Source organism: Oncorhynchus masou, chromosome 27 (assembly GCF_036934945.1).
Source record: "Oncorhynchus masou masou isolate Uvic2021 chromosome 27, UVic_Omas_1.1, whole genome shotgun sequence".
Lineage (NCBI taxonomy): Eukaryota > Metazoa > Chordata > Actinopteri > Salmoniformes > Salmonidae > Oncorhynchus > Oncorhynchus masou.
In genome coordinates this window covers 29537530-29561104 of record NC_088238.1, presented here as the reverse complement: position 1 = coordinate 29561104, position 23575 = coordinate 29537530, and the positions used below count along the sequence as shown (strand labels likewise).

General features: G+C 45.3%; 1 protein-coding gene and 1 non-coding gene across 3 annotated transcripts in view; one reads left to right on the top strand and one right to left on the bottom strand.

Moving 5' to 3' along the window:
* Window positions 1-3260: 3260 nt before the first annotated feature.
* LOC135515967 (cGMP-inhibited 3',5'-cyclic phosphodiesterase 3A-like) overlaps window positions 3261-23575 on the bottom strand; it is an 80226-nt gene continuing 59911 nt past the window's right edge. For both annotated transcript variants that reach the window (XM_064939875.1, XM_064939876.1), the window contains 13 exons: window positions 18761-18918; window positions 16722-16849; window positions 16198-16432; window positions 13939-14009; window positions 13619-13803; window positions 13244-13384; window positions 11034-11145; window positions 10618-10725; window positions 9529-9740; window positions 9084-9287; window positions 8647-8808; window positions 4915-5182; window positions 3261-4453 (listed from right to left, as the gene is read on the bottom strand). In XM_064939875.1, the coding sequence (XP_064795947.1) occupies window positions 4113-4453; window positions 4915-5182; window positions 8647-8808; window positions 9084-9287; window positions 9529-9740; window positions 10618-10725; window positions 11034-11145; window positions 13244-13384; window positions 13619-13803; window positions 13939-14009; window positions 16198-16432; window positions 16722-16849; window positions 18761-18918 (2325 nt within the window). In that variant the 3' untranslated portion in view covers window positions 3261-4112. The remainder of the gene's footprint in view (window positions 4454-4914; window positions 5183-8646; window positions 8809-9083; window positions 9288-9528; window positions 9741-10617; window positions 10726-11033; window positions 11146-13243; window positions 13385-13618; window positions 13804-13938; window positions 14010-16197; window positions 16433-16721; window positions 16850-18760; window positions 18919-23575) is intronic.
* On the top strand, window positions 7914-7989 carry trnap-ugg (transfer RNA proline (anticodon UGG)). The gene has a single exon. It is a non-coding gene; the product is annotated as a tRNA-Pro (tRNA).

The following is a 23575-nucleotide window of genomic DNA, read 5'->3' as shown; positions in this document are numbered from 1 at the left end:
GACTATCAGACCATGCTGTCAAGCTGGCAAACACACACACACAGGGTGCCATTTGAGACACAGCGAGTGTCACTTAAAGACAAACCAATTATCCGCTATGACACACAGCCCTCTCTCATCTCTCTCATCTCTCTCTCCTGCTGCTGCCCCTCCCTCCCCTCTCCCGCTGCCTCCCTACACTGTATCCTTATGTCAGGCACGCACAGTGCTGTTGCCAAGGGTCATATCAATCCTGTGTCTACCGAAACAGAGGGAAGCTAGCATGCAACAATAGACGAGAAGGAGGGAGGTGGAGGACAACGTGTAAAGGATGAATCATTGTTCCAAGACCCAGCATCTGAAAGGCCCCAACCCTATTTCTCAACACGTGGACTCCTTTTGTCCACAGCTCAATTAAGGAACAGCGTAGAATTCCCGACTCTTATCTCTCTCCATCTCCCATCCACCTCTGGTCTGCACGGAAAACAAAAACAGTGGAGAAACGGATGGTTCTAGAAATCCATGTTGAGATATATACCACTTCAAAAGCTATCTGAAATCACAGTTGGTGACGGAACTCATTGGCTAGGTGTTGTCGGACTTGAATAGGTACAGTGGAAGTGTGGTCACATCGAGGAATTAGCGATGGACTAGTCATACATATTAGGAAGAGCAATATATTGCTGTCCTCCCATAGTAGATTATTAACTTTGGCCACCAAATCACATTCACAATACCCCCCCCCCAAATGCTCCCGCATCCACGCACACACACACACAGGTCATCATAGGCTGTGAATATTGCTTTTGCATTCACTCCATTGGGTCTGTTACTGTTCAGTTCCCCCTAGGCCACGCTGAAATCGTGAAAGGCCTTATTCAGATGAGACAGTGACTCAGCAGATGTATAGGTCAGGGGTTGACTAGCAATGTCTGATTCTTCTTCTCTGTATCGTTTAATATGGGCCAATAACTATTTTAATGATTCCCTCAACCACCTGGCCCCTAGCCCATCACAAGATGTTATGTCAGCTACAACACTAAATGCCACTGTTAAATAATGACCCATAACAGATCACACAACAAAGAGGTTGGTGTTTGAGAGAGAGAGAGAGAGAGAGAGAGAGAGAGAGAGAGAGAGAGAGAGAGGTAGAGAGTGAGAGAGAGAGGGAGAGAGCGAGAGAGAGAGAGAGAGGTCACGGAATGCAACTCAAATGCTCCAGATACAGATTAATTGTCAGTATTGCTTTAGATATTGTCACCCCACAAATACTTTTTCCTGATAATATTACCGGTTACAACAATCTGTTAAGGGTAGAATCGTCAAGAAGAACCAGACAGACAGAAAGACGGAGGGACAGACAGACATTTTAATTGGCTCCTCATTCAAAGTGACGTTTTCACAGAGACCATCAGTGAACAGAAAAGAGACATCTGACCAACCTCAGAAACCCCCACCCCCCAAACACTTCTCTTCCACGCATCTTCATCTCCCTTTCTCTCTCATCCCCTTCCTTCTCCTATACCATTCTCTCTTATCCACTTCTCTCTCTCATATCCTCTTCACTTCCCGCTCTCCCCTCCTGTTTCCTCTACCTTTCCCTCTCATCCTTCTGTCACCACCAATTTGTCTCTCTCTCTCTCTAGACATCAAATGGGGCTATGGACAGCCACGGGGAGCCCATCACTGGTCCATGTGCTGACTGCAGCATGCTGCCTGGCTCAGGCTGGCTGGCTAGTCTACCAGGGTTGTGTCCCAAATCGCACCCTTTTCCCTATATACTGCACTACTTTGACCAGGGTCCATAGGACGATTAGCTTTCTTTGATCACTTGACTAGCTGAAGGATATTGGAGCCCAGGGCTTGTTATCATTTCAGCCTGATGGAGAAATAGATGATTTCCCAAGAGTTCAAAAATGCCTGGTTACGACTGTAAGCTTGGTTCTCTGAAGGAACTGAGTGAGACTGTTCACTCGATGGGGAATCGCTGAAGATACTGAAAGAGAATCTGTGTACTTTCGACATTGGCTCTCTTGAGTGAACTTCCTGTCAGGGTATTGGGTGGTAGATCCCACTGTGAGAGAGCACAGACACACAGGCTAGAGGTCAGTGTACCATCAAAAGAGTTTTACGAGAGAGTTCTACAAAATAGTGTATCACTGAAGACGGCTGAAGAGAACCTTTGAAAAAGGCGAATCTCTTTTTCAGTGTCATGGTCAGATTGACATCCACAGATGAATCCAAATATGAATGCTTCTTCTCCACCGAGGTGGTACATGACCTCATCTACTGGGTCAAGGCTATGAAGAGAGAAAAGAATCTGCACTTATAAAACATCTTCCGAATAAAAGAAGGATCTAACTCTATAAGAAACTTGTGTGATTCAGATTCAAAGTGATTCCCTTTGTAGTGTGCAGACAATCCAAATACAAAGGTACGTCAAATAAGAGAGGCAGCAACATAAAAAGTCCCCACGCCATGTTTAAAAAACACAAACGCCACTGAGAGCCATGTTTAAAAAACACAAACGCCACTGAGAGCCATGTTTTAAAAAACACAAACGCCACTGAGAGCCATGTTTAAAAAACACAAATGCCACTGAGAGCCATGTTTAAAAAACACAAACGCCACTGAGAGCCATGTTTAAAAAACACAAACGCCACTGAGAGCCATGTTTAAAAAACACAAACGCCACTGAGAGCCATGTTTAAAAAACACAAACGCCACTGAGAGTCATGTTTAAAAAACACAAACGCCACTGAGAGCCATGTTTAAAAAACACAAACGCCACTGAGAGCCATGTTTAAAAAACACAAACGCCACTGAGAGCCATGTTTAAAAAACACAAACGACACAGAGCCATGTTTAAAAAACACAAACGCCACTGAGAGCCATGTTTAAAAAAACACAAACGCCACTGAGAGCGAATATCTTACGGCCAATGTTAAAAAAGACAAAAAAAGAAAGTAAAACCCCAAACCAATAACACAAAGGAAAGAACAATCACTTGTGTTGGTTGAAGTAATAATGACCAAGGGCACAAGGACACTGTGATGAGGGGTCTGCATCGGGTCCCATTGGGCCCATTGGGCAGTCAATTCAATACCAATTTCACTGTGGTTCAACGGAATTTCATTGAAACGAAGTGGAAACAACATTGATTCGACCAGTGTGTGCCCAGTGGGGTGTGTCAGTGTTCCTGGGTCCTGTGGAACTGCGGAGGAGCGAGAGGGGGGGGGGGGGGGAGAGCCTGAATGACCGACACAAAAGCGGAGAGATTGAAAGAAAGACAGAAAGAAAGAAAGAGAGGAAACATGGTCAAATTGGGAACAATGAGAGAGATGAAGAATGTGAAGAAACACTGTGCTGTGGATTTTTTTTCCATGACTGAGTATAAAGCTTTTTTTCAGAGCTCCAGGGTTCTATGTTAGACTTCCCATTCCCTCTGGGGTAGCTAGCAAATCTTCTGATGGGTTTGTGTGTGTGTGTGTGTGTGTTTGCCTCCATGTGTGTGTGTGAGCACACTCTGTATCAACACTGGCCTTCCTCTCCCTAGTCCTCAGTCCTCTCCCGAGAACCAACACAGAGCGGACACAGCATTTTCCCGCACTTTCATCTCATTGTCCTCAGGAGCTAGAGTTTGTACTGTCTGTTCAGTACTGTCCACTTTGTACACCCTGGTTCTGTGAGGGCGGTCAGGTGGATGCGGACCACTTGTATGGCCGGCTGTGTTTTGAGGCTGGCAGTGGGGTCAGTGTTCTGTGGTCCCGTACTGCATTGCGGGCACCTCGTCAGGGAGAGGGATTCTGAAATGGAAACCTGATCCAATATAGTAGTAAAACAATAAATCCCACCTCAACCTCAGCTTCCGCTCCCTCCCTCCACCTTGTTTTCTTTAGGCACATGTTACTCCAAACTTCTACAGTGTTGTGTCTAAGTGATTTGCTGGCAACCAAATATCAGGGTTATCAGGGTCTGCGTCTCAAACAACACCCCAATCCCTGTATAGTGCACTATTTTTGGCCAGCTAGTGCACCACATGAGGAATAGGTTATCATTTCTGACATGAGTCAGAAAGTCTATTTGGGAGAGGGTATGAGTTTGGATAAACGTTCCGTTTCCTGGTCTTAGGGTCAACTATAATCCTCTCTCTCCAACTCCTCCTCCCTTTTCTCTGCAGTCTCCGATTGCTCGACCACTTCCTCTTCCTCTGCAAGCCCCGTCTCTTCCCCTTCTGTCTCCTCTACCTGGCCATCTATTGGCTCCTCCTTACTGGCTGGCTCATCCTCCTCCTCGTGGATGGCTGTGATTGGCTCGGCGGGGTTGCTGAGGCAGTTAGGCGCCTCTCTGTCCGGTGTGTCCCGGGTTTCCGAGGCGATGACTCTTGTCCACATTTCGTGGTTGTCCAGAAGGTGCTGAGTGATGGGACAGAACACTCTCCTCCTGCTCTTCTTAAGCTTCACCACGTGCTTCTCTGTAGGGGTAACAAAAATCCCTCAGTACAAAACCTACTACATCTCTATCCCCTTATACTGTACACACAAACCCTTATCAATACAACCTCTGGACAGGGGTTACAAAGCAGGGTCTGATAACCTGGGAATACCAAATACACTTAAGGCAGACTTCTGAGGCTTCTGCATCTACTGCTAATTATAAACCGGGTTGTTTGGGTCCTGGATGCTTATTGGCTGACTTGGTTTATCTGTTTACTGTTCTATTAATGTTGGTAAATAGCATTAAGGCACCGCAGTGTTTGTGTAATATGGCCAATATACCTTATTGCTTAAATCCACCACATGCATTATTGATGGGCACTATATCAACAACTCAATACCTGGGCCATTTCAAGCTGAGCTTTGATTTCAACAGGTTTCTGTTAATGGAGTTCTTTCAACTCAAAGAAGTTCAACATGAACGTCAACATGCTCTTACGGGAACTCTCAGAGCTAGTCGACACATCCTCCTCTGCTGTATCCTCCTCTTCCTCCTCTGTCTCTCGTTCCCCCACCTCCTCTCCCTCCGTCCTTCGTGCGTCGGCGGGGTCAACCCAGTTCCCCGGCATGAGGGCGGCAGAGTCGTAGGAGGAACAGAGCGGCCCCACGATGTGCGTGATGAAGGACTCCTGGAGCTTGGCGAGCTGTGGCGCAGAGCGGTCCATGAAGGGGCTGATGGGAAGGCCCAGACTCGACTCCTCATCGCCCTGAGGAGTGGTGCATTATGGGTAAACATGGCAGAATTTTAGAAATAAGCGTCTGAAAACCCAAAGTCTTTTGATCCATCCCACAGCCCCCTCTCAACCCCCCCCCCCCACAATTTAAAAAAAATAATAACCTTGATTTTATTAAACACTTGTACTTTCATCTTTTCATACTAGCACAGACTTTTCTGATAGCTACTTTACTGGGGATAAATGTACTTACAATGACTGTGATATCTGGTTGTCTCACCTAGCTATCTTCAGATGTCTGAAGTCGCTCTGGGTAAGCACTTCTGCTGAATGACTAATGTAAATATAATATGAATGACCTCTTTACGTCACCATTTGGCACTGAGGAAAGTGAGTCAATCAATCAATCAATCAATCAGCCAATGACATGAGGGAAATTAGAGTCAAATGCAGGGAGTCACAGCTAAGGTACTAAAACACAGAGAGAGAAAATTACCTTCAGAAATTATGTAAAAACTGCATTCAACTGCATTCTAACTGATGGTAGAAAACACATCAACATTTGTAACTCTCTCATTTTGTTCACCAGCCCGTCTCAGTCTCTAAACTGGTAAACCAACAGCGCACAGAGCCTGTGGGATTAGCAACTGAATAATCAAAGCTTCAAACTGGGTCAAGCAAAATGCACACGTCTATCTAGCTCGAGGAAGCCTACAAGTTCATCTATAGGTCCAGTATTGGCTGACTGACAAGATCACGTATATATAGCAAAGTAATACATAGCCGGATACATATTTATGTGTCTGTTGACGTCAGGGGCTTATACACTCGAAGTGGACCGCAGCAGGCAAAGTCTCTTGTTGTCATAGTAACCAGCGGAGCTTTCGTCAGTCAGTGCAGTGGACTGAAATGAGTGTCTGAAGTGAAGAGGGAGAGAGAGAGAGAGAGAGAGAGAGAGAGGGAAAAAGAGAAAGATGCGCTACTCTAGAGGGGCGTATTGAACCATTAAAACGTCTTCTAAAGACAGGTGTCAAGGAGAAGGTAAAGTTACAACTCAACCACTGATACAGGGTCAGATCTTTAAGATGTTTTCACTGTGTTAATGGTCAGCGTCAGGATTGTGGGTATGCCCCTTCTGACCATAGTGTGTTTGTGTGTGTGTGTGTGTTATACCTGTGCATGCCTTGACGTATAGTGCAGTCAGTGCAGTTGAATGCTCTGTGATCTGATGTGTTGCTACTGCTGCATCTCCGTCTATGTGAATGAGGGCTGTCACTGATGACACAAGTAGGTCAGCAAAACTGCAGTACAACAACACTTCTCTCTCCTCTCTCTCTCTCTCTCCATATCTTTTCCTCTCTCTCTCCTCCCCGTCTTTCCCCCTCTCCCTTTCACTTCCCTGTCTTTGTGTCTTTCACCTCCCTCCCCCTTTATCTCTCTCTTCCTCCCTCTCTCTCCAAGGACACAAGCAGATCTGACATTTGAACGATTGTTTGGGTTTTACCATTGAGTGAGTTCAGGCTTTGAAGAGACAGACAGACTGCGCTGTCAATCACAGTAGCACTGATGAGAACCTACACCCTTCTGGTGCTCCGATCACTGTAGAGTGACATATTGTGCATTTTGTTTGTCAACACATCAACAACCTAATTGTCTCTCCATCAATGCCAGGGTTCCCATTTTGAATAGATGATGCATTATGCAGTACATTGCCTACATACAAGGACGGTATGTGTTACATCAACGTTAATGATGAAGACACAGAAGAACAAAAGTAGTTCAACATTTCACATTATTCCTCACAGTCAATGAATAAAACCTCTCATTTGAGTTCCCCCAACCAGTCCACGTCTTACATGGTCAACTAATCATCAAGCCACTCATTAGTTAAACATGTTAGTTCTGAAATATGTCAAATAAGTGGACTGACTTGGGGTACCCAAGGATAGATTTGGGAAACACGGGCATAGACTATTCCAGAACTGGTAGACCCAGTATGGACACGACTCCACATCAGAGAACTTTGATTTGAATGGGAGTATCCATTGGTTCTATCTATTCTGATGGGAATCGTATTAACGCCCATTGTTTACGTTGCCCATGCATCGTCAATGGGCCACGTGGTGCATTCTGGGCAATTCTGGGACAAGAAGAGCACTCCTTCAAGGAGTGAATGGGAGTCAATTGGGCGCTAGTTCAAAAACCCAACATAAGCATGAATTACGTGAACAATAAGTACAACATTACAAATCTTTCCGAGATGTGAGATCATTTACTTTGTCCCTGCAATATCGTATAGCTTTGGAATCATGACATTTCGTACTTTTGAGGAAAATAGGCAGGTTTGTCGACTCATACCCTGACCAAGAAGGGATCGCATGACGATTAGCTTAGCAACTACGCGACACAGCATGACAACGTGAACGCGATTGGTCGACAGTCTGCCGGGTGGGGCGTTATATGCTCCTCCATTCATTGCCCAATACGATTCCTATCTCCTCCTTTCTCTAATATATCAGCCTACACGCTGATCGCTTTCTGACATCTTAGAGTCGCTCTTCAGCGGTGTGGTTGCTAGGCACTCGTCCATCTCTGACCAATGAGCAGCATTGCTACTGGAGAGTGGGCTGTTTCCAGGCACCTGCACCTCTTCACACTGAGCAGTACTGTGATGGACTCATGAAGTGGCCTGCCTTCTATTTTATTCCCAAGAGGAACCCATTTCAATGTCATTTGATGGAGAAATATAATTGCCCCTCTACAGGGTCCTGTGTGGCTCAGTCGGTAGAGCATGGCGCTTGGAACGCCAAGCGTCGTGGGTTCGATTCCCGCTGGGACCACCCATATGTAAAAGTAGTGGCCCCAGCCGACTTGTAAGTCGCTTTGGACAAAAGCGTCTGCTAAATGGGATATATATATATATATACACCCTCTCAAGTCTGTCATAGCTATTTATGCAGAAGGTAGTGTAATGACCATTTCATGATCAGGCAGTTTCATGGGGGTGGGGGGTGCACATGGGTGCACAAGAAAGACAGCAACAACAAGGCAGCTGTATACATGTCGTCCCCCACAAATTATGCAGCGCCCCCCTTGGACCAATCATTGTAATTATGCAAATGTCGGATCTGCATGGCAAGATGCATCATTCACCCAATTCCCCTTCTGGGGATCAATGACGTTTATTTAATTCAATTCAGGTCACCCTAGCGGTGGCTAATGCTAGCTAGCATGAGGACCAAAAAGTGCAGTTTTCCGGGAAAACTAGCAGTATTTCAGGCTTCTCGATGGAGCAGTGTTGTGAGAGGTCAAATTTGGAGTACAGTGGCATATCCCATTCCTGCATTTGAGGTATGTTTTCTGATGCACATCTCGCGCCGGCTTCATGGTGTCTTACTGTAACCATGATGGTATTCTGACCCCAGTGCAGCTCAGTGTAAACAAGCATAACGGTAGGGCCGGTATCTTCTGGCAAAACCTAGACCTAATAGATGTACCTGTTCATAGAACTCATTGACGATGCCCTCGGTCCACTGTAGATGCAAGTCCTTGTGTTTCAGTGGGCCGTTGATGTCCGCCAGTTTGATGCACATCTGACACACCAGCAACCGGTCGTTCTCATTGGACCAGTCGATGCCCGAGCAGCCATCATCACCCACCTGGAGAGAAGCAAGGGTTAAATTAATCTCAAATGTCTTTCCTCGCGTCCTCACATCCTCTATCCCTACCTCCTTTCAACCTATCAGAGAGAAGCCAGGAGAGCGTAAGAGCAAACAAACTTCAGATCTTCTCCTACAGGCTTGTTACTGACATACTGTAAGTTGTCCATCGCCAGAGAAAATGACACAGCGCCTCAGTCCATTCAGCTGTAGATGCGCTGTACATCAAAGAGAAATGTATAGATTAGAAGCTCATGACCATTTGTTGTGTTTACCTTGGCGTTGAACTCTGCCAGGAAGTCAAAGTGTTTCTTGAGGTCGGTGGCGAGGATGGCCTCGATGACCAGGAAGCGGAAGCGTTTGAACTCCACATGCTCCAGGTTGCCCAGGAAGTTGTACTCTGGCCGAGACATAAACAGGTTCCAGGCCGACGCAGCGTGGTGGTTCTCTAACACAGAGCGGTCGTTATATAGCACGGCCTACAGGGGGAGAATGAGAGCAACATGTCACTCAGTTATCATTGGTGCATCTCATTGGTCCCTTTTTGTCTTCCTCCATTTATCTCTTCAGTGATCTGAGAAGAACACAAGATAAGAAAGTATTATTGGTGGACATCAACCGGGGACGTTGCTTTCACCTTTCCAGTTCCTTTAGTTAGATCCATCCATCCATCCATCCTCTCCCTCTTCTTCCTCCCTCCTTCCCTCTCTCCCTTCCTACCTGAGGAGCGCTAGTCGCCACGAGGAAGGCGTTGGTCCGTCCAGGGTGGTCGTAGTCGTGCATGGCTGCAGCCACATACAGAGCCATGAGCTCCAGGGATGGGATGAGGCCAGACAGACATCCATAACCCTCCTCCATCACCGCAGACATCTTAGAGACCAGGAACCCTGTATGGCCTATATGGCTGGGGGTGAGGAGCCCACTGTCAGAGTCTGGACACACACACACACACACACACACACACACACACACACACACACACACACACACACACACACACACACACACACACACACACACACACACACACACACACACACACACACACACACACACACACACACACACACACACACACACACACACACAGGGATAGAAGGGTCAGAGAGATAAATGAGGTGAGGGGTGACTGTCATTGTCGTGACAAATCAGAAACCTTAGCACAAAACACTTGGGTCAATGGGTGTTGTGTGTGCGCGTTAGCGTGCTAATGTGTGGGCAAATGTGTATATGGGATGACATGAGCATCAGATAACAACAAGAATGACAGACAGCCAGCCACCCTGACCCTCAGCCATCAGAGTAGGCCATCTGCCAGCACCAGTCAGACAGATTTTGTGAAGAACAAACAGATCAAGATCAGCGTGTTGACATTGGCGTCTGTTGTGTTCCTCTGGAAGAGATAGGCTTCTATGGAAACAGCTCTACATAGAGAGCGAGAGGTAAAAGAAGTGTCGATGACTATGAACTAACGGTCATCTGATCTCACTGGAAACATTGTTCTGGGAACTTCCACAGCCTCCGGTCTGCAAACTGTAAGGCTGATTGATGTAATTATGCCATTTCACATAAGCTACTGATGTGGTTGGTGTGTATGAATTAATATACAGCAGCTAATTGAGCCCCAGAAGGATGCCATCAGCAACAAGCATACAACAGTAGGCTTATAGACATAGGATATTAGCCTCCGTCAGAACACAAAGGAACGGAGAGTGGAGGAAAGGAGTGTGCGCGCACCCGTGTGTGTCGTTGTGTGTGTCCGTGCATGTGTGTGTGCTTGTATTTGCATATGCGCGTGTGTGTCCTCACCAGAGTCAGAGCTGTGGTCTGTGAGGAGGTTGGGCAAGCCTGGCACGGCCTGGGTGGTGAGGTACCACACGGCATGGAGCACGTCAGTGGCATGGATCCTGTTGTGGTCTGCATGGGGAGGGAGAGGAGATGCCAACTGTAGTACTAACTTAGTCCACTGGATGATAATGATGCCTCACAAACCATACAGAGACAGGTGGAGGTAGAGGGAACAGAACTAGTGCTGTGATTGCATTGAGAAAGCCAACCACTCCCTCTTGTGGATAGAACAGGCAGTGCTACCACCACAGCTGCACAGAGTTTGGATTACAGTAGCTTCAATCAAATGTTGTTGATATTCTCGAGTACTTGATGTAACTGTGTGTGTATTTTCAAAGCGAGGATCACATCGGGGATTGATGGTAACGTTTGCTCACATGGGATATCCCTGTATCCGTTCTCCAGAGCATGGAAATAGTTCATGAACTCCTTGACAGGAATCTTGAACGTCTCAAACAGTCCCGTGTCCTCAAACAGGCGGTAGGAAACCTGGAACACACATAGAGCAGCCTTATCCCATCCACCTAGTTAGCCTCCTCCCACCTGAAGCTGTGATCCTGCTCATGGGTCTTTCCCCGAAATGAGTCCCCTTTGTGTCCCTTTGATATTTTAAGTAGAAATCGTGCACCAATATAGTGCACTTTAATATAGAACAAGTGAAAAATTCAATACATCTGATTGGTTTATATGATTACGACTTTCTGAAAAATTCAGCATTTTGACATGTGTGAGAACTTTGGGTCGACAAGGGAGGGGTGGGTGGAGAAAGTTATATCAGGCTATATAGGTACACTAATACAGGACTCGTAAAGGCCCAGTGCACAACCCCAGCACCCCTACTTCCTGCGACTATGCCTCTGTGCACCGTCTGTGACTTCTAGCAAGATTTTAACTCACTTAATCCCAAAATGTTCACCATCATCGTAAAACCGTGGTAACTTTGGCGCGTCGATAAAGTAATTTCTCAAGCTTATTATTTATTTCATGTGACGATTAAAGGTCAACCCTGCTAAGTGAACCCAAATTCTCGTTTTAATGTGGTGAAACTATTCCTTTTAAATATTTGTTTCAAAAGAAAAATGTAACATTAATAATCAAATCATAGCGTAAAAACAGTGAGCTGGTCCTACTCTTTCTGGCCATTTCTGGTGTTTTGTGGTAGGAAACTGAGTGGTCGAGCGTAACACGTCAACTCTGTTATCCACAGATAGATAGACAGGCTAGACGTGTTTTAAAGTAACTTTCCAGTGAAAAACTCACTTTTAAGTGTATAATCTGTTCCCTCATAACCAATTCATGTTGTTGACTCATCCTATACTCGTATTTGTGGCCAAAGCATAAATTGGAGAAGAAAAACACATTGTCAACCCTGTTACTTTATTTGGCACTTAATAGGCACTGTTATTATCTATCCATAGTCACTTAAATAACTCTACCTACATGTACATATTACCTCAATTACCTTGACACCGGTGCCCCCGCACATTGGCTCTATCCGGTACCCCTTGTATATAGCCACATTATTGTTATTTACTGCTGCTCTTTAATTATTTAATTTTAATTATCTTACTTTTCTTTTAGGTATTTTATTAAAACTGCATTGGAAACAGTGACAAATAAAATTTGATTTTATAGTCATTTTTTTTAGGAACTTCTTGAGATGAGAACATGTTTTTTATTAAGTTGAACATGTGCTATTCATGACAGAATGTTAAAATTAGGTGAAATAGAAGGTTGTTTTTCACCAAGATACACTTCCGAAATGGAACTCGTTTCGTGGAACGACCCTACTGCAGTCTTGGTGTACAGTACACTACAAATCCAATTCATTGTAACTCCTGTTTCAACCAGTAGATGGAAGTGTAATCCCACCCATATCTCACAGTGCTTTATTCACAGGCATCCCTCGATGGCCAAATCGGTGAGCGGATTCCTCTGTCTATCAAAGCCCCAAACATCATATGTGTTTTATGCTCTTTTTATTCAAACTTTTTACTGCTTCCTGTTTGCTTTAACTATTTTTCATTGCATTGTCGTAATGTACTTTCTTAATTGTGTTGCGATTTTAAATGCATTTTAAATACAGTTTTGTTTAAAGTCTGAGCCATTCTCTCTTGATTCACGATAGACTGTTTTCACCAGACTATTCTGACTTGTTTACCTATCCTTACCTGGATGGGTCTGGGTTTTTCTCAATTGGCTCTACAGTAGCTAACCTTACCTGGCTGAGGATGCAGCTTAATCTCCACCCGGTTGAAAACTATCCTCACCTAGCTAAGTCTCACCTGACTAAGGCTGTATCTATCCTTACCTGGCTGAGGATGCAGCCAGACTGTCAGTGTGTCTTCTCCGCCAGGTTGAAGATGTGCTGTTCTCACCTGTACTCACTGGTTCTCACCTGGCTGAGGCCTGTTCTCACCTGCCTGAGGCCTGTTCTCACCTGGCTGAGGCCTGTTCTCACCTGCCTGAGGCCTGTTCTCACCTGCCTGAGGCCTGTTCTCACCTGCCTGAGGCCTGTTCTCACCTGCCTGAGGCCTGTTCTCACCTGCCTGAGGCCTGTTCTCACCTGTCTGAGGCCTGTTCTCACCTGGCTGAGGATGCATCCTGAGCGGCCATGTGTTTTCTCCACCAGGTTGAAGATGGGGAAGTTCCAGCTGTTGAGTTGAGTCATCAGAGGATCCAGCTCTGACATCACCAGAGGCTCTGGGTCCAGGATAGGCTGTGTGTCCTAAAGGTCAGGGGTCAGGATCAAGGGTAATTTCAAGTGGCTATGGGTAATAGTATGTTACAAGTAGGGTAGTGCACTTTATATGGAAATAGCATGTTATTTGGTATTTGCTCTTCGAATCAAATGCATAATTTCATAATGTGTTGATTTATTGATATTGCAGCCATGAAATGTTTAGCATATTTGTAGACCCATTTTTCATTTCACTCAATGCATTTCTACCGAGGAACCTACCTCTGGAGGTGGCATTAGGGGTTGCAGGACGATGCCCTCAGGCTGGTACGACCTGCATCCGTCCTGGGTGTCCGAGGGCTTCTTGGCCCCCTCCCCGTCCTCCTCGTTCTGTGCAAAGTCACTGCTGTCACTGTGGTTGGTCTCGTAGGTGCTCTCACAGTCTGACGACGCCACTGCCGGGTCATCTTATAGGACAGGACAGATCAGGGGTCAGGGGTTAAGTCAGGTGGTTGACACACTCACGACGTGGCAAATAGAAATGTAACACTAAGAGAGAAGACATATATGGAGAAGTAGATAAGTGTCCTTTTACTACTTACCAGGGTGAGGTCTGTCCCCTTTGTCCATAGATCCCTCCCCATGGCTCAGCCTGCTGTACGGTCTACCACAGCTGAGAGAGGGACAAAGGACAGATAAACAAAGGATATTCAAAACATGTAAACAACTACGATATGAAAATAGGCTCGACATTTATATCTAATGGGAGAGGAGAAAAGAGAACAAAAGGATAAGCGAAGAGTTAACCACATCAGTAGCGTTAGAGGAAACAAGGCCAGATAAAAGGCCAAAGAGTCCAGGTCAGTGATCACTTCTCACATCATCAGACCAGCTGTTCTAGCTGAACCAGGATCAACGACATTCTTCCTCTCAACACAGCCAGAGCCAAGGGTGTATATTTGTATTTATTAAGGATCCCCATTTGCTGCTGCCAAGGCAGCAGTCGTCCAGGTGTGACAAAACTAGGGCCTGTAGAACCTGCCTTGTTGATAGTGTTGTTAAGAAGGCAAAGCGGTGCTTTATTATGGACAGACTTCTCCCCATCTTAGCTACTGTTGCATTAACATGTTTTGTCAATTACAGTTTACAGTCAAGCTCAATTTCCACATTTTACATGACAAGATTTAGTTAAAGTTTAGGGTTTAGTGAATGATTTAACCCAAATACAATGCTTTTAATTTTTGAAATATTTAGGATTTATTTCTTGCCACCATTCTGAAACTGACTGCAGCTCTTTGTTAAGTGTTGCAGTAATTTTACTCCCTGTAGTAGCTGATGTGTATAGTGTTAAGTCATATGCATACATAGACTTTGCCCAAAGCCAGTGGCATGACATTAGTAAAGATTGAAAAAGGCCCAGACAGCTGCCCTGGGGAATTCCTGATTCAACCTGGATTATGTTGGAGAGACTGTCATTAAAGATCACCCTCTGTCTTCTGTTAGACATCTATAACGTCAAACGCCACTCTGAGGTCTAACAAAACAGCCCCCACAATCTTTTTATCATCAAGTTCTCTCAGCCGATCATATCCACTCGTACAAACCATAACAAAACGTTTCACAATGGAAATGAGAGTTTCTATCGGACAGGTTCAGGTACAGTAGGTCCCTCCCTGTTTGTTTCCGTTTGGTTCCTAGTGAATACACTGCAGTACTCCCTTCCCATGTCAACTACACAGCCCTGGCCTCCATTACTTACTTTATCGTTTCCTTAATGTCCACCATCTCAACACTTATAACCCTCCCACATCCTGCCATTCATTATTGTCTTTATGTATTTCTTCTGTGGTGGACTTTCCTTCCTTAGATCACTCATCTTAATAACTGAACATCTTGTCGTCGCCATAAAGACAACCTATACTCCTTATCCACGTCCTCTTGTCTTAGAACATTGCAGCGGGACCTTCTCTGTGACTCTCTGGCGTGAGTCCATATGCCTAAGAGAAAGTCTCTTTCTATCTATTTCTCTCTCCTTTGACTGTCTCATCTCTCTCTCTGGTGTGAGTCCATGTGCCTCGCTCCCCCCCTCTCTCTCTTTCTTTGACTCTCTGACCCTCTCTTTCTTTGACTCTCTCACCCTCTCTTTCTTTGACTCTCTGACCCTCTCTTTCTTTGACTCTCTCACCCTCTCCCCTCCCTCTCTCTCTTTGACTCTCTCCCCTCCCTCGCTCTCTCTTTGACTCTCTCTCTTTCTTTGACTGTCTCATCTCTCTCTCTGGCATCCATGTGTCCATGTGTCCATGTGCCTCATAGGAAGTCTCTTTATCTCTCTCTTTGACTCTCTCCCCTCTCTCTCTCCCTTTGACCCTCTCTTTCTTTATTTGACACACACCCCTCCCTCCCTCTCTCTCTCTCTCTCTTTGACTCTCTCCCCTTCCCTCGCTCTGACTCTCTCCCACTCCCTCGCTCTCTCTCTTTGACTGTCTCACTCATCTCTCTCTGGCGTGAGTCCATGTGCCTCAGAGGATCTCTCTCTCTCTCGAGACATGACTGGTTACTCATCTCTCACCCTTTGTAATACACATGCACACGGAACAGAAACACACACAGGACGATGAAGCAGCATGAAGCCGTTAAACAACATCTCTTCTCCGATTCAGCGAGGCTGAGCTTAAAGCAACATGCACGACTTCCTCAGTCTCTGCTTCAGTGTCTTCTAGACAGCGCTGCCAATGATCAGTGAAGTAACGGGCAAGAATGTGACATTCAAGCTTTTCTCTGTGTGTATGTTCTGTACCTCTTTGTGACAGCAGAAAGGGCAGTATCTGTCTTGTGTATATCTGTAAGTACGTGTATGCTACCTGATGCAGAGAGATGGTGGCCCCCAGTGCGGTGTGGTGGAGCTAGGTGCACTGATGCTGTGTGTTAATGCTCTGTGTGGGGCCTGGGGGTCCACAGGCCTCTCTCCCTGGCTGTCCACAGGGTCCGGTAGGTCCACAGAGCAGGACTTGGTGGTGGGGCTGGAGACAGGGGTCCCCTGGACCGGAGGGGAGTGGCAGGGAGAGGCCAGAGGGGATATATTGGAGGGGGGGTAACCTGGAGAGAGAACAGGGTTATTAGGAGGGAAGACTCGTTCAACAAAATGTAACAAATCAGATCACGATTTAAACAAAGACAAAATAGAAATTGCACATACTGCCCACACACATGCACACATGCACCGACACACACTGAATGGACAGAGAATGGGTTGACCCGTCTCTTGAATCTCTTACATGGCCCCATAACATTAGAATCATTCTAAATGACCTGTTCTCTTCTGATGGACTAAACAGATCACTCTCTGTTTGTCACGCAAAGTGTCTACACACACACACTCACACACCTGGTCTGGTCATGCGTCTGTTGTAGAGGTGGTTGGAGGTGGCTGAAGCAGAGTAGGAGGCAGACATGGAGCGACTCTTCGAGATGGTGAGCATTACAGAGCTGTTCCACGACTCACTGTTCACCATGCTGGAAAACACACGGGATGTCAAAACCTCAGTAAGTCACAATACTCTAACACACAGGATTCCACAACCACAGACGGTCTGCACTGTCTGTTGAATGCTGTTATGGTGAACCGTGTTGCTTTTCGCAATTAAACAGAGCATCTATTCAACTTCCATTGTCCCTGAAGAATGGCAGATCAGACACTACCATAACACCATCACCTCCACAACATGAACCCTCCACTCTTAGAAAAAACAGTTGCTATCTAGAACCTAAAAGGGTTCTTCCACTGTCCCCATAGGAGAACCCTTTGAATAACCCTTTTGTGTTCCATGTAGAACCATTTCCACAGAGGGTTCTACATTGAACCCAAACGGGTTCTACCTGGAACCAAGAAGGGTTCTACTATGGGGACAGCCGAAGAACCCTTTAGGAACCCTTTTTCCTGAGAGTGTACTGGGTGGTGACCCCAGCAGTATTTTAATCCTGCTCTGACATACAGGATAAAAATCTCCCTGGGACATTTATTCTAGAATGTTTTGTCTCCAGGAAGCCGCCAAAGAGCCAGACTGAAGTCTGCAGATACCGATCTGACTTCAGGATTAACTGTTACACTCTGAGCTTCAACCAATATCTCAAAAAGAGGAACAATTTAGATGATAAATAATAGCAGCAAAAGGGATGTTGTTTTGGCCAGAACAACACAGATTGGTCCCCGGAGAGTACAGCCAGTTCTGAGCCTGACACAGAGTGAAAATGGAATGAATCACAAAACTGCTGTGCATTATCATCTGTATGTCTCAAACAATCCTATCATCTCAGGTTAGGTGGTTTATTCTGCATATTTCTTACCCATATCCAAACCTTTAGGATCTACAAAGTGCTATGAGGTAGGGGTTAGAGAGTATAGGGTAGGAAGTAGAGGACTAGGGTCAGTTTAGGATTGGGCAACAGACTGCTGGATGCTAAAACGCAGTCTCTGTACAGATAAAGGCCAGCTGCCTTGGAGGAGCACTCCACAGGACTGGAGCCATAAACAGTCTCCTTCAAAGACAGGCATACACATAGAACATCCTACGTTCTCCAGTTCAAACTCCCACATGACCCATCCATCATTCACCACTTAAGAAAATATATCAGTGTTGCACGTGCATTACAGGTCCAATATTTCACTATTGTGACGGGCCGTAAAGGAGGAGGGTTTACAGCTGGGGAGGGCCTGCTGGCCTTAGAATGACCCCTACGGGAAGTTACTCGAGCAGCAGGAAGCAAGTCGGACGTCTGGATGTGGAGAGAAATAAAGACGAACAGAGAGAGAGAGAGAGAGAGAGAGAGAGAGAGAGAGAGGGAGTCTATTGAGGAGGAGAGGGGCTGCTACCTGCATGGCGGTTGACTAAAATGGTGAGATAGGGAGAAAAAGAGAGAAAGGCGAAGGAAATGTGTGTGAGAGAGAGGGAGAGAGATGGCGAGAGAGAGAGAGATGGCGAGAGAGAGATGGAGAGAGGGAGAGAGATGGCGAGAGAGAGATGGAGAGAGGGAGAGAGATGGAGAGAGGGAGAGATGGCGAGAGAGATGGCGAGAGAGAGATAGAGGGAGAGAGATGGCGAGAGGGAGATGGAGAGAGGGAGAGAGATGGCGAGAGAGAGATGGAGAGAGAGAGATGGAGAGAGGGAGAGAGATGGCGAGAGGGAGAGAGATGGCGAGAGGGAGATGGAGAGAGGGAGAGAGATGGCGAGAGGGAGATGGAGAGAGGGAGAGAGATGGCGACAGAGAGAGAGATGGCGAGAGAGATGGAGAGAGGGAGAGAGATGGCGAGAGGGAGATGGAGAGAGGGAGAGAGATGGCGAGAGAGTGATGGAGAGAGGGAGAGAGATGGCGAGAGGGAGAGAGAGAGATGGAGAGAAAAGGGTAGTAGAGGATAGTGCATGATACCTGCATGGTGGACTGTCGTGGAGGTGTTTGATGCTGGCAGAGCGGTCTCTGCGTACAGGTCCTGGTTCTATGGTGGGAAGACCTGTAGCTGAGGTGGTGGTGGTCCATGTAGAGGAGATCCTTCTCAGCAGGCCTGGAGGCAGGCTCCGTCGCAGACGCTACAACACACACAACGTTGTGGGTTCGGTCCAGCTCTCTGAACAGCTAATCAAATCAAATGGTATTGGTCACATACACACATTTAGCAGATGTTATTGCGGGTGTAGCAAAATGCATCTACTTGTAAACATTTGGTTCTCCACTCTGAACCGACAACATCCTGGACGGGAGACCAGAGGTCAACCACTACAGTACAGACATTATGAAAGGAGAAGAACATTTGAGGTAGGCAGATGATGGTTTTCCGGTTGATAATGGAAAGTGACAGATGGAAGACCTGGAGGAATGTCCTCAGAATCATTTGTTCGGAAAAGTGTTACTTTTTAACCACAGTCAAAATGTGGCAAAACAAATCTGTGCCAGGTCAAATCTTCCAATGACTGCATGATTCATTATTATCAGTTCAAATAACATAACACATGCTTGAGTGATTAGTTTGAAGGAATTTTATTTTGTGATGATACAAAGCATACTGTATAGTATAGTATTAACTTAATCTTAATGAAACTCATTTTATCCATAATTTGGTAGATATGTTTTAAAGTTGTGGATAAAAGCACCATTGTTCATTGACTAAAGAGAGAGAAAACAGAACCAGAGGAAAGCCTTGCTGACAGGAACATTAATATTTCACTCTTTCCTGAGCTTGTGTGTGTGTGTGTGTGTGTGTGTGTGTGTGTGTGTGTGTGTGTGTGTGTGTGTGTGTGTGTGTGTGTGTGTGTGTGTGTGTGTGTGTGTGTGTGTGTCTCCCAGCATATTAATCCATCTGAAACAAACACACCCTGTGCACACCCTTATTTAGTCTCACCTCTGCACTAAGTGCCTGCATGCATTTTGAAGTGCTGGCTTTGTAAAACATTAAAAGCTTTCTGTGGGAATGTCTGTCAATGCTCACTACATTATAGGGTCTGTCCAGCATGGGGAGGTGAAATGGGGATGTATGTGTGTGGACGAGGTTGAGAGGAGTGTGTGTGTGTGTGTGTGTGTGTGTGTGTGTGTGTGTGTGTGTGTGTGTGTGTGTGTGTGTGTGTGTGTGTGTGTGTGTGTGTGTGTGTGTGTGTGTGTGTGTGTATGCATGCATGCATGTGCAGTTGAAGTCATAAGTTTAAATACACTTATGTTGGAGTCATTAAAACTCGTTTTTCAACCACTCAACCATTTCTTGTTTTTTGGCAAGTCAGTTAGGACATCTACTTTCTGCACGACACAAGTCATTTTTCCAACAATTGTTTACAGACAGATTATTTCACTTATAATTCACTGTATCACTATTCCAGTGGGTCAGAAGTTTACATACACTAATTTGACTGTGCATTTAAACAGCTTGGAAAATTCCAGAAAATGATGTCATGGCTTTAGAAGCATTCTGATAGGCTAATTAACAAAATTTGAGTCAATTGGAGGTGTACCTGTGGATGTATTTCAAGGTCTACCTTCAAACTCAGTGCCTCTTTGCTTGACATCACGGGAAAAACAAAATAAATCAGCCAAGACCTCAGAAAAAAAATTATAGACTGGCTATTGTCTGGCTCATCCTTGGGAGCAATTTCCAAATGCCTGAAGGTACCATGTTCATCTGTACAAACAATAGTACGCAAGTATAAACACCACGGGACCACGCAGCCATCATACCGCTCAGGAAGGAGACTCGTTCTGTCTCCTAGAGATTAATGTACTTTGGTGCGAAAAGTGCAAATCAATGCCAGAACAACAGCAAAGGACCTTGTGAAGATGCTGGAGGAAACAGGTACAAAAGTATCTATATCCACAGTAAAACCAGTCCTATATCGACATATCCTGAAAGGCTGCTCAGCAAGGAAGAGGCCACTGCTCCAAAACCGCCATAAAAAAGCCAGACTACAGTTTGCAACTGCACATGGGGACAAAGATCGTACTTTTTGGAGAAATGTCCTCTGGTCTGATGAAACAAAAATAGAACTGTTTGGCCATAATGATCATTGTTATGTTTGGTGGGAAAAGGGGGAGGCTTGCAAGCCGAAGAACACCATCCCAACCGTGAAGCACGGGGGTCGCAGCATCATGTTGTGGGGGTGCTTTGCTGCAGGAGGGACTGGTGCACTTCACAAAATAGATGGCATCATGAGGCAGGAAATTATGTGGATATATTGAAGCAACATCTCAAGACATCAGTCAGGAAGTTAAAGCTTGGTCGCTAATAGGTCTTCCAAATGGACAATGACCCCAAGAATACTTCCAAAGTTGTCGCAAAATGGCTTAAGGACAACAAAGTCAAGGTATTGGGGTGGCCATCACAAAGCCCTGACCTCAATCCTATAGAAAATGTGTGGGCAGAACTGAAAACGCGTGTGCGAGCAAGGAGGCCTACAAACCTGACTCATTTACACCAGCTCTGTCAGGAGGAATGGGCCATAATTCACACAACTTATTGTGGGAAGCTTGTGGAAGGCTACCCAATACGTTTGACCCAAGTTAAACAATTTAAAGGCAATGCTACAAAATACTAATTGAGTGTACGTAAACTTCTGACCCACTGGAAATGTGATGAAAGAAATAAAAGCTGAAATAAATCCTTCTCTCCTATTATTCTGACATTTCACATTCTTAAAATAAAGTGGTGATCCTAACTGACCTAAAACAGGGAATTTTATTTGGATTAAATGTCAGGAATTGTGAAAAACTGTACAGGTGAAGTCGTAAGTTTACATACACCTTAGCCAAATACATTTAAACTCAGTTTTAAATCAGTTATTCACGGCTGGGATGGTGATCTTTGGCTTGCAAGCCTCCCCCTTTTCCTCCAAACATAACAATGGTCACTGGAATTGTGATACAGTGAATTATAAGTGATATAATCTATCTGTCAACAATTGTTGGAAAAAATTATTTGTGTCGTGCACAAGGTAGATGTCCTAACTGACTTGCCAAAACTATAGTTTGTTAACAAGAAATTTGTGGAGTGGTTGAAAAACGAGTTTTAATGACTCCAACCTACGGGTAAGTAAACTTCCGACTTCAACTGTATGTATGTGTGTGTGCCTCCCAGCATATTAATCCATCTGAAACACACACACCCTGTTCCTCCCGGGACAGTCTTGTCACCCTACTCTTTCTAAAGCCTCTGTCTCAGGACCATGGATTAGTATTTCCATTGGTTAATAACATGAGTACAGTCATTGTCGTCCTTATGACATTTATATGACCTGATGGTGAGATGGACACAGTGTGATTGGCTCACAGACTCAGAGGCTTGGAGCAGGATTCAAAGGGTTGCAGAGGTCCAGATGTCTGATGCTATCGAGGTGAGCCATGTCTTTTCCAGTTACTCACAAAGACAGTCTGTGTCACAGCCAAGGGGGAGGGGTCAAGTCTCGTCCTATCAGGGTCAGGCCCACTTCCTCATATCAGCCCTGGTTTGTGTGTAATGGGCTCTAAACATTACCTCATTGAATTTATTCTGAAATCTATCTGGGTCTAAAAGCATGTCAATACTACTTTGCTATGCATAAGGTTTTAGTAAATTAAACTATATTGAACAAAAATATAAACGCACAGTACAACAGTTAACTATTTTACTGAGGTACAGTTCATATTCGGAAATAAGTCAATTGAAATCAATTCATTAGGACATAATCTATGGATGTCACAGAAGTGGGCAGAGGCACAGCCATGGGTGGGCCTGGGAGGGCATAGGCCCATCCCCTTGGAAGCCAGGTCCACCCACTAGGGAGCCAGGCCCAGCCAATCAGAATGACCTTTTCCCCACAAAAGGGCATTATTACAGACAGAACTACTCCTGAGTTTCATCAGCTGCACGAGTGGCTGGTCTCAGATGATCCCGCAGGTGAATCCGGATGTAGAGGTCCTGGGCTGGCATGGTTGTGAGGTCAGTTGGAGGTACTGCCAAATTCTCCTAAACAATATTGGAAGCGGCTTATGGTAGAGAAATTAACATTACACTCTCTGGCAACAGCTCTGGTAGACATTCCTGTAGTCAGCATGCCAATTGCATACTCCCTCAAATCTGTGGCATTGTGTTGTGAGACAAAACTGCACATTTTAGAGTGGCCTTTTATTGTCCCCAGCACAAAGTGCAACCAACACTTTATATGTTGCGTTCATATTTTTGTTCAGTATATTTAATGCAATTCATCCATTTCAGGTGAAATTTTCCATATTATTTCATTGTGATATACGCCTGGGATGCTGTTTTTCACTACAGTCTAATACAAAACATTGGTTTGGCTGCATTTGTCAGAGGAAAAGGTTTTGGGGAGAATTCAAGCTTAAATAACTTCTCTAATCTAACACCATTATCATCAGAGGTGCACAGTGTGAGCAAAGCAGCTTTTCCTCTGGACTGCATTTAGCAAGTCTCTCTTTGTCCCAGGCCCTTAGACTGAGTCAACACACACACACATACACACACATGCACACACACACATACACACTCAGAAGGGGAATCCAAAAAAAAGAAAACTCCAATATTCCGGAGTAGCACATCTCTTCTCTGTAATTTCAGAAAGTGTTTTGTCTAGCAGACCGAGCTTCACGACGTTGAGACGGCTTTTATACAAGAAACAGAGATGGAACTGCACAACCAGACATCCCCTAAAACAAACCAGTTTTCTGATCCGAGGGGAGAAGGAAGGAAGTAAAGGGGCAGTGTGGACTGGG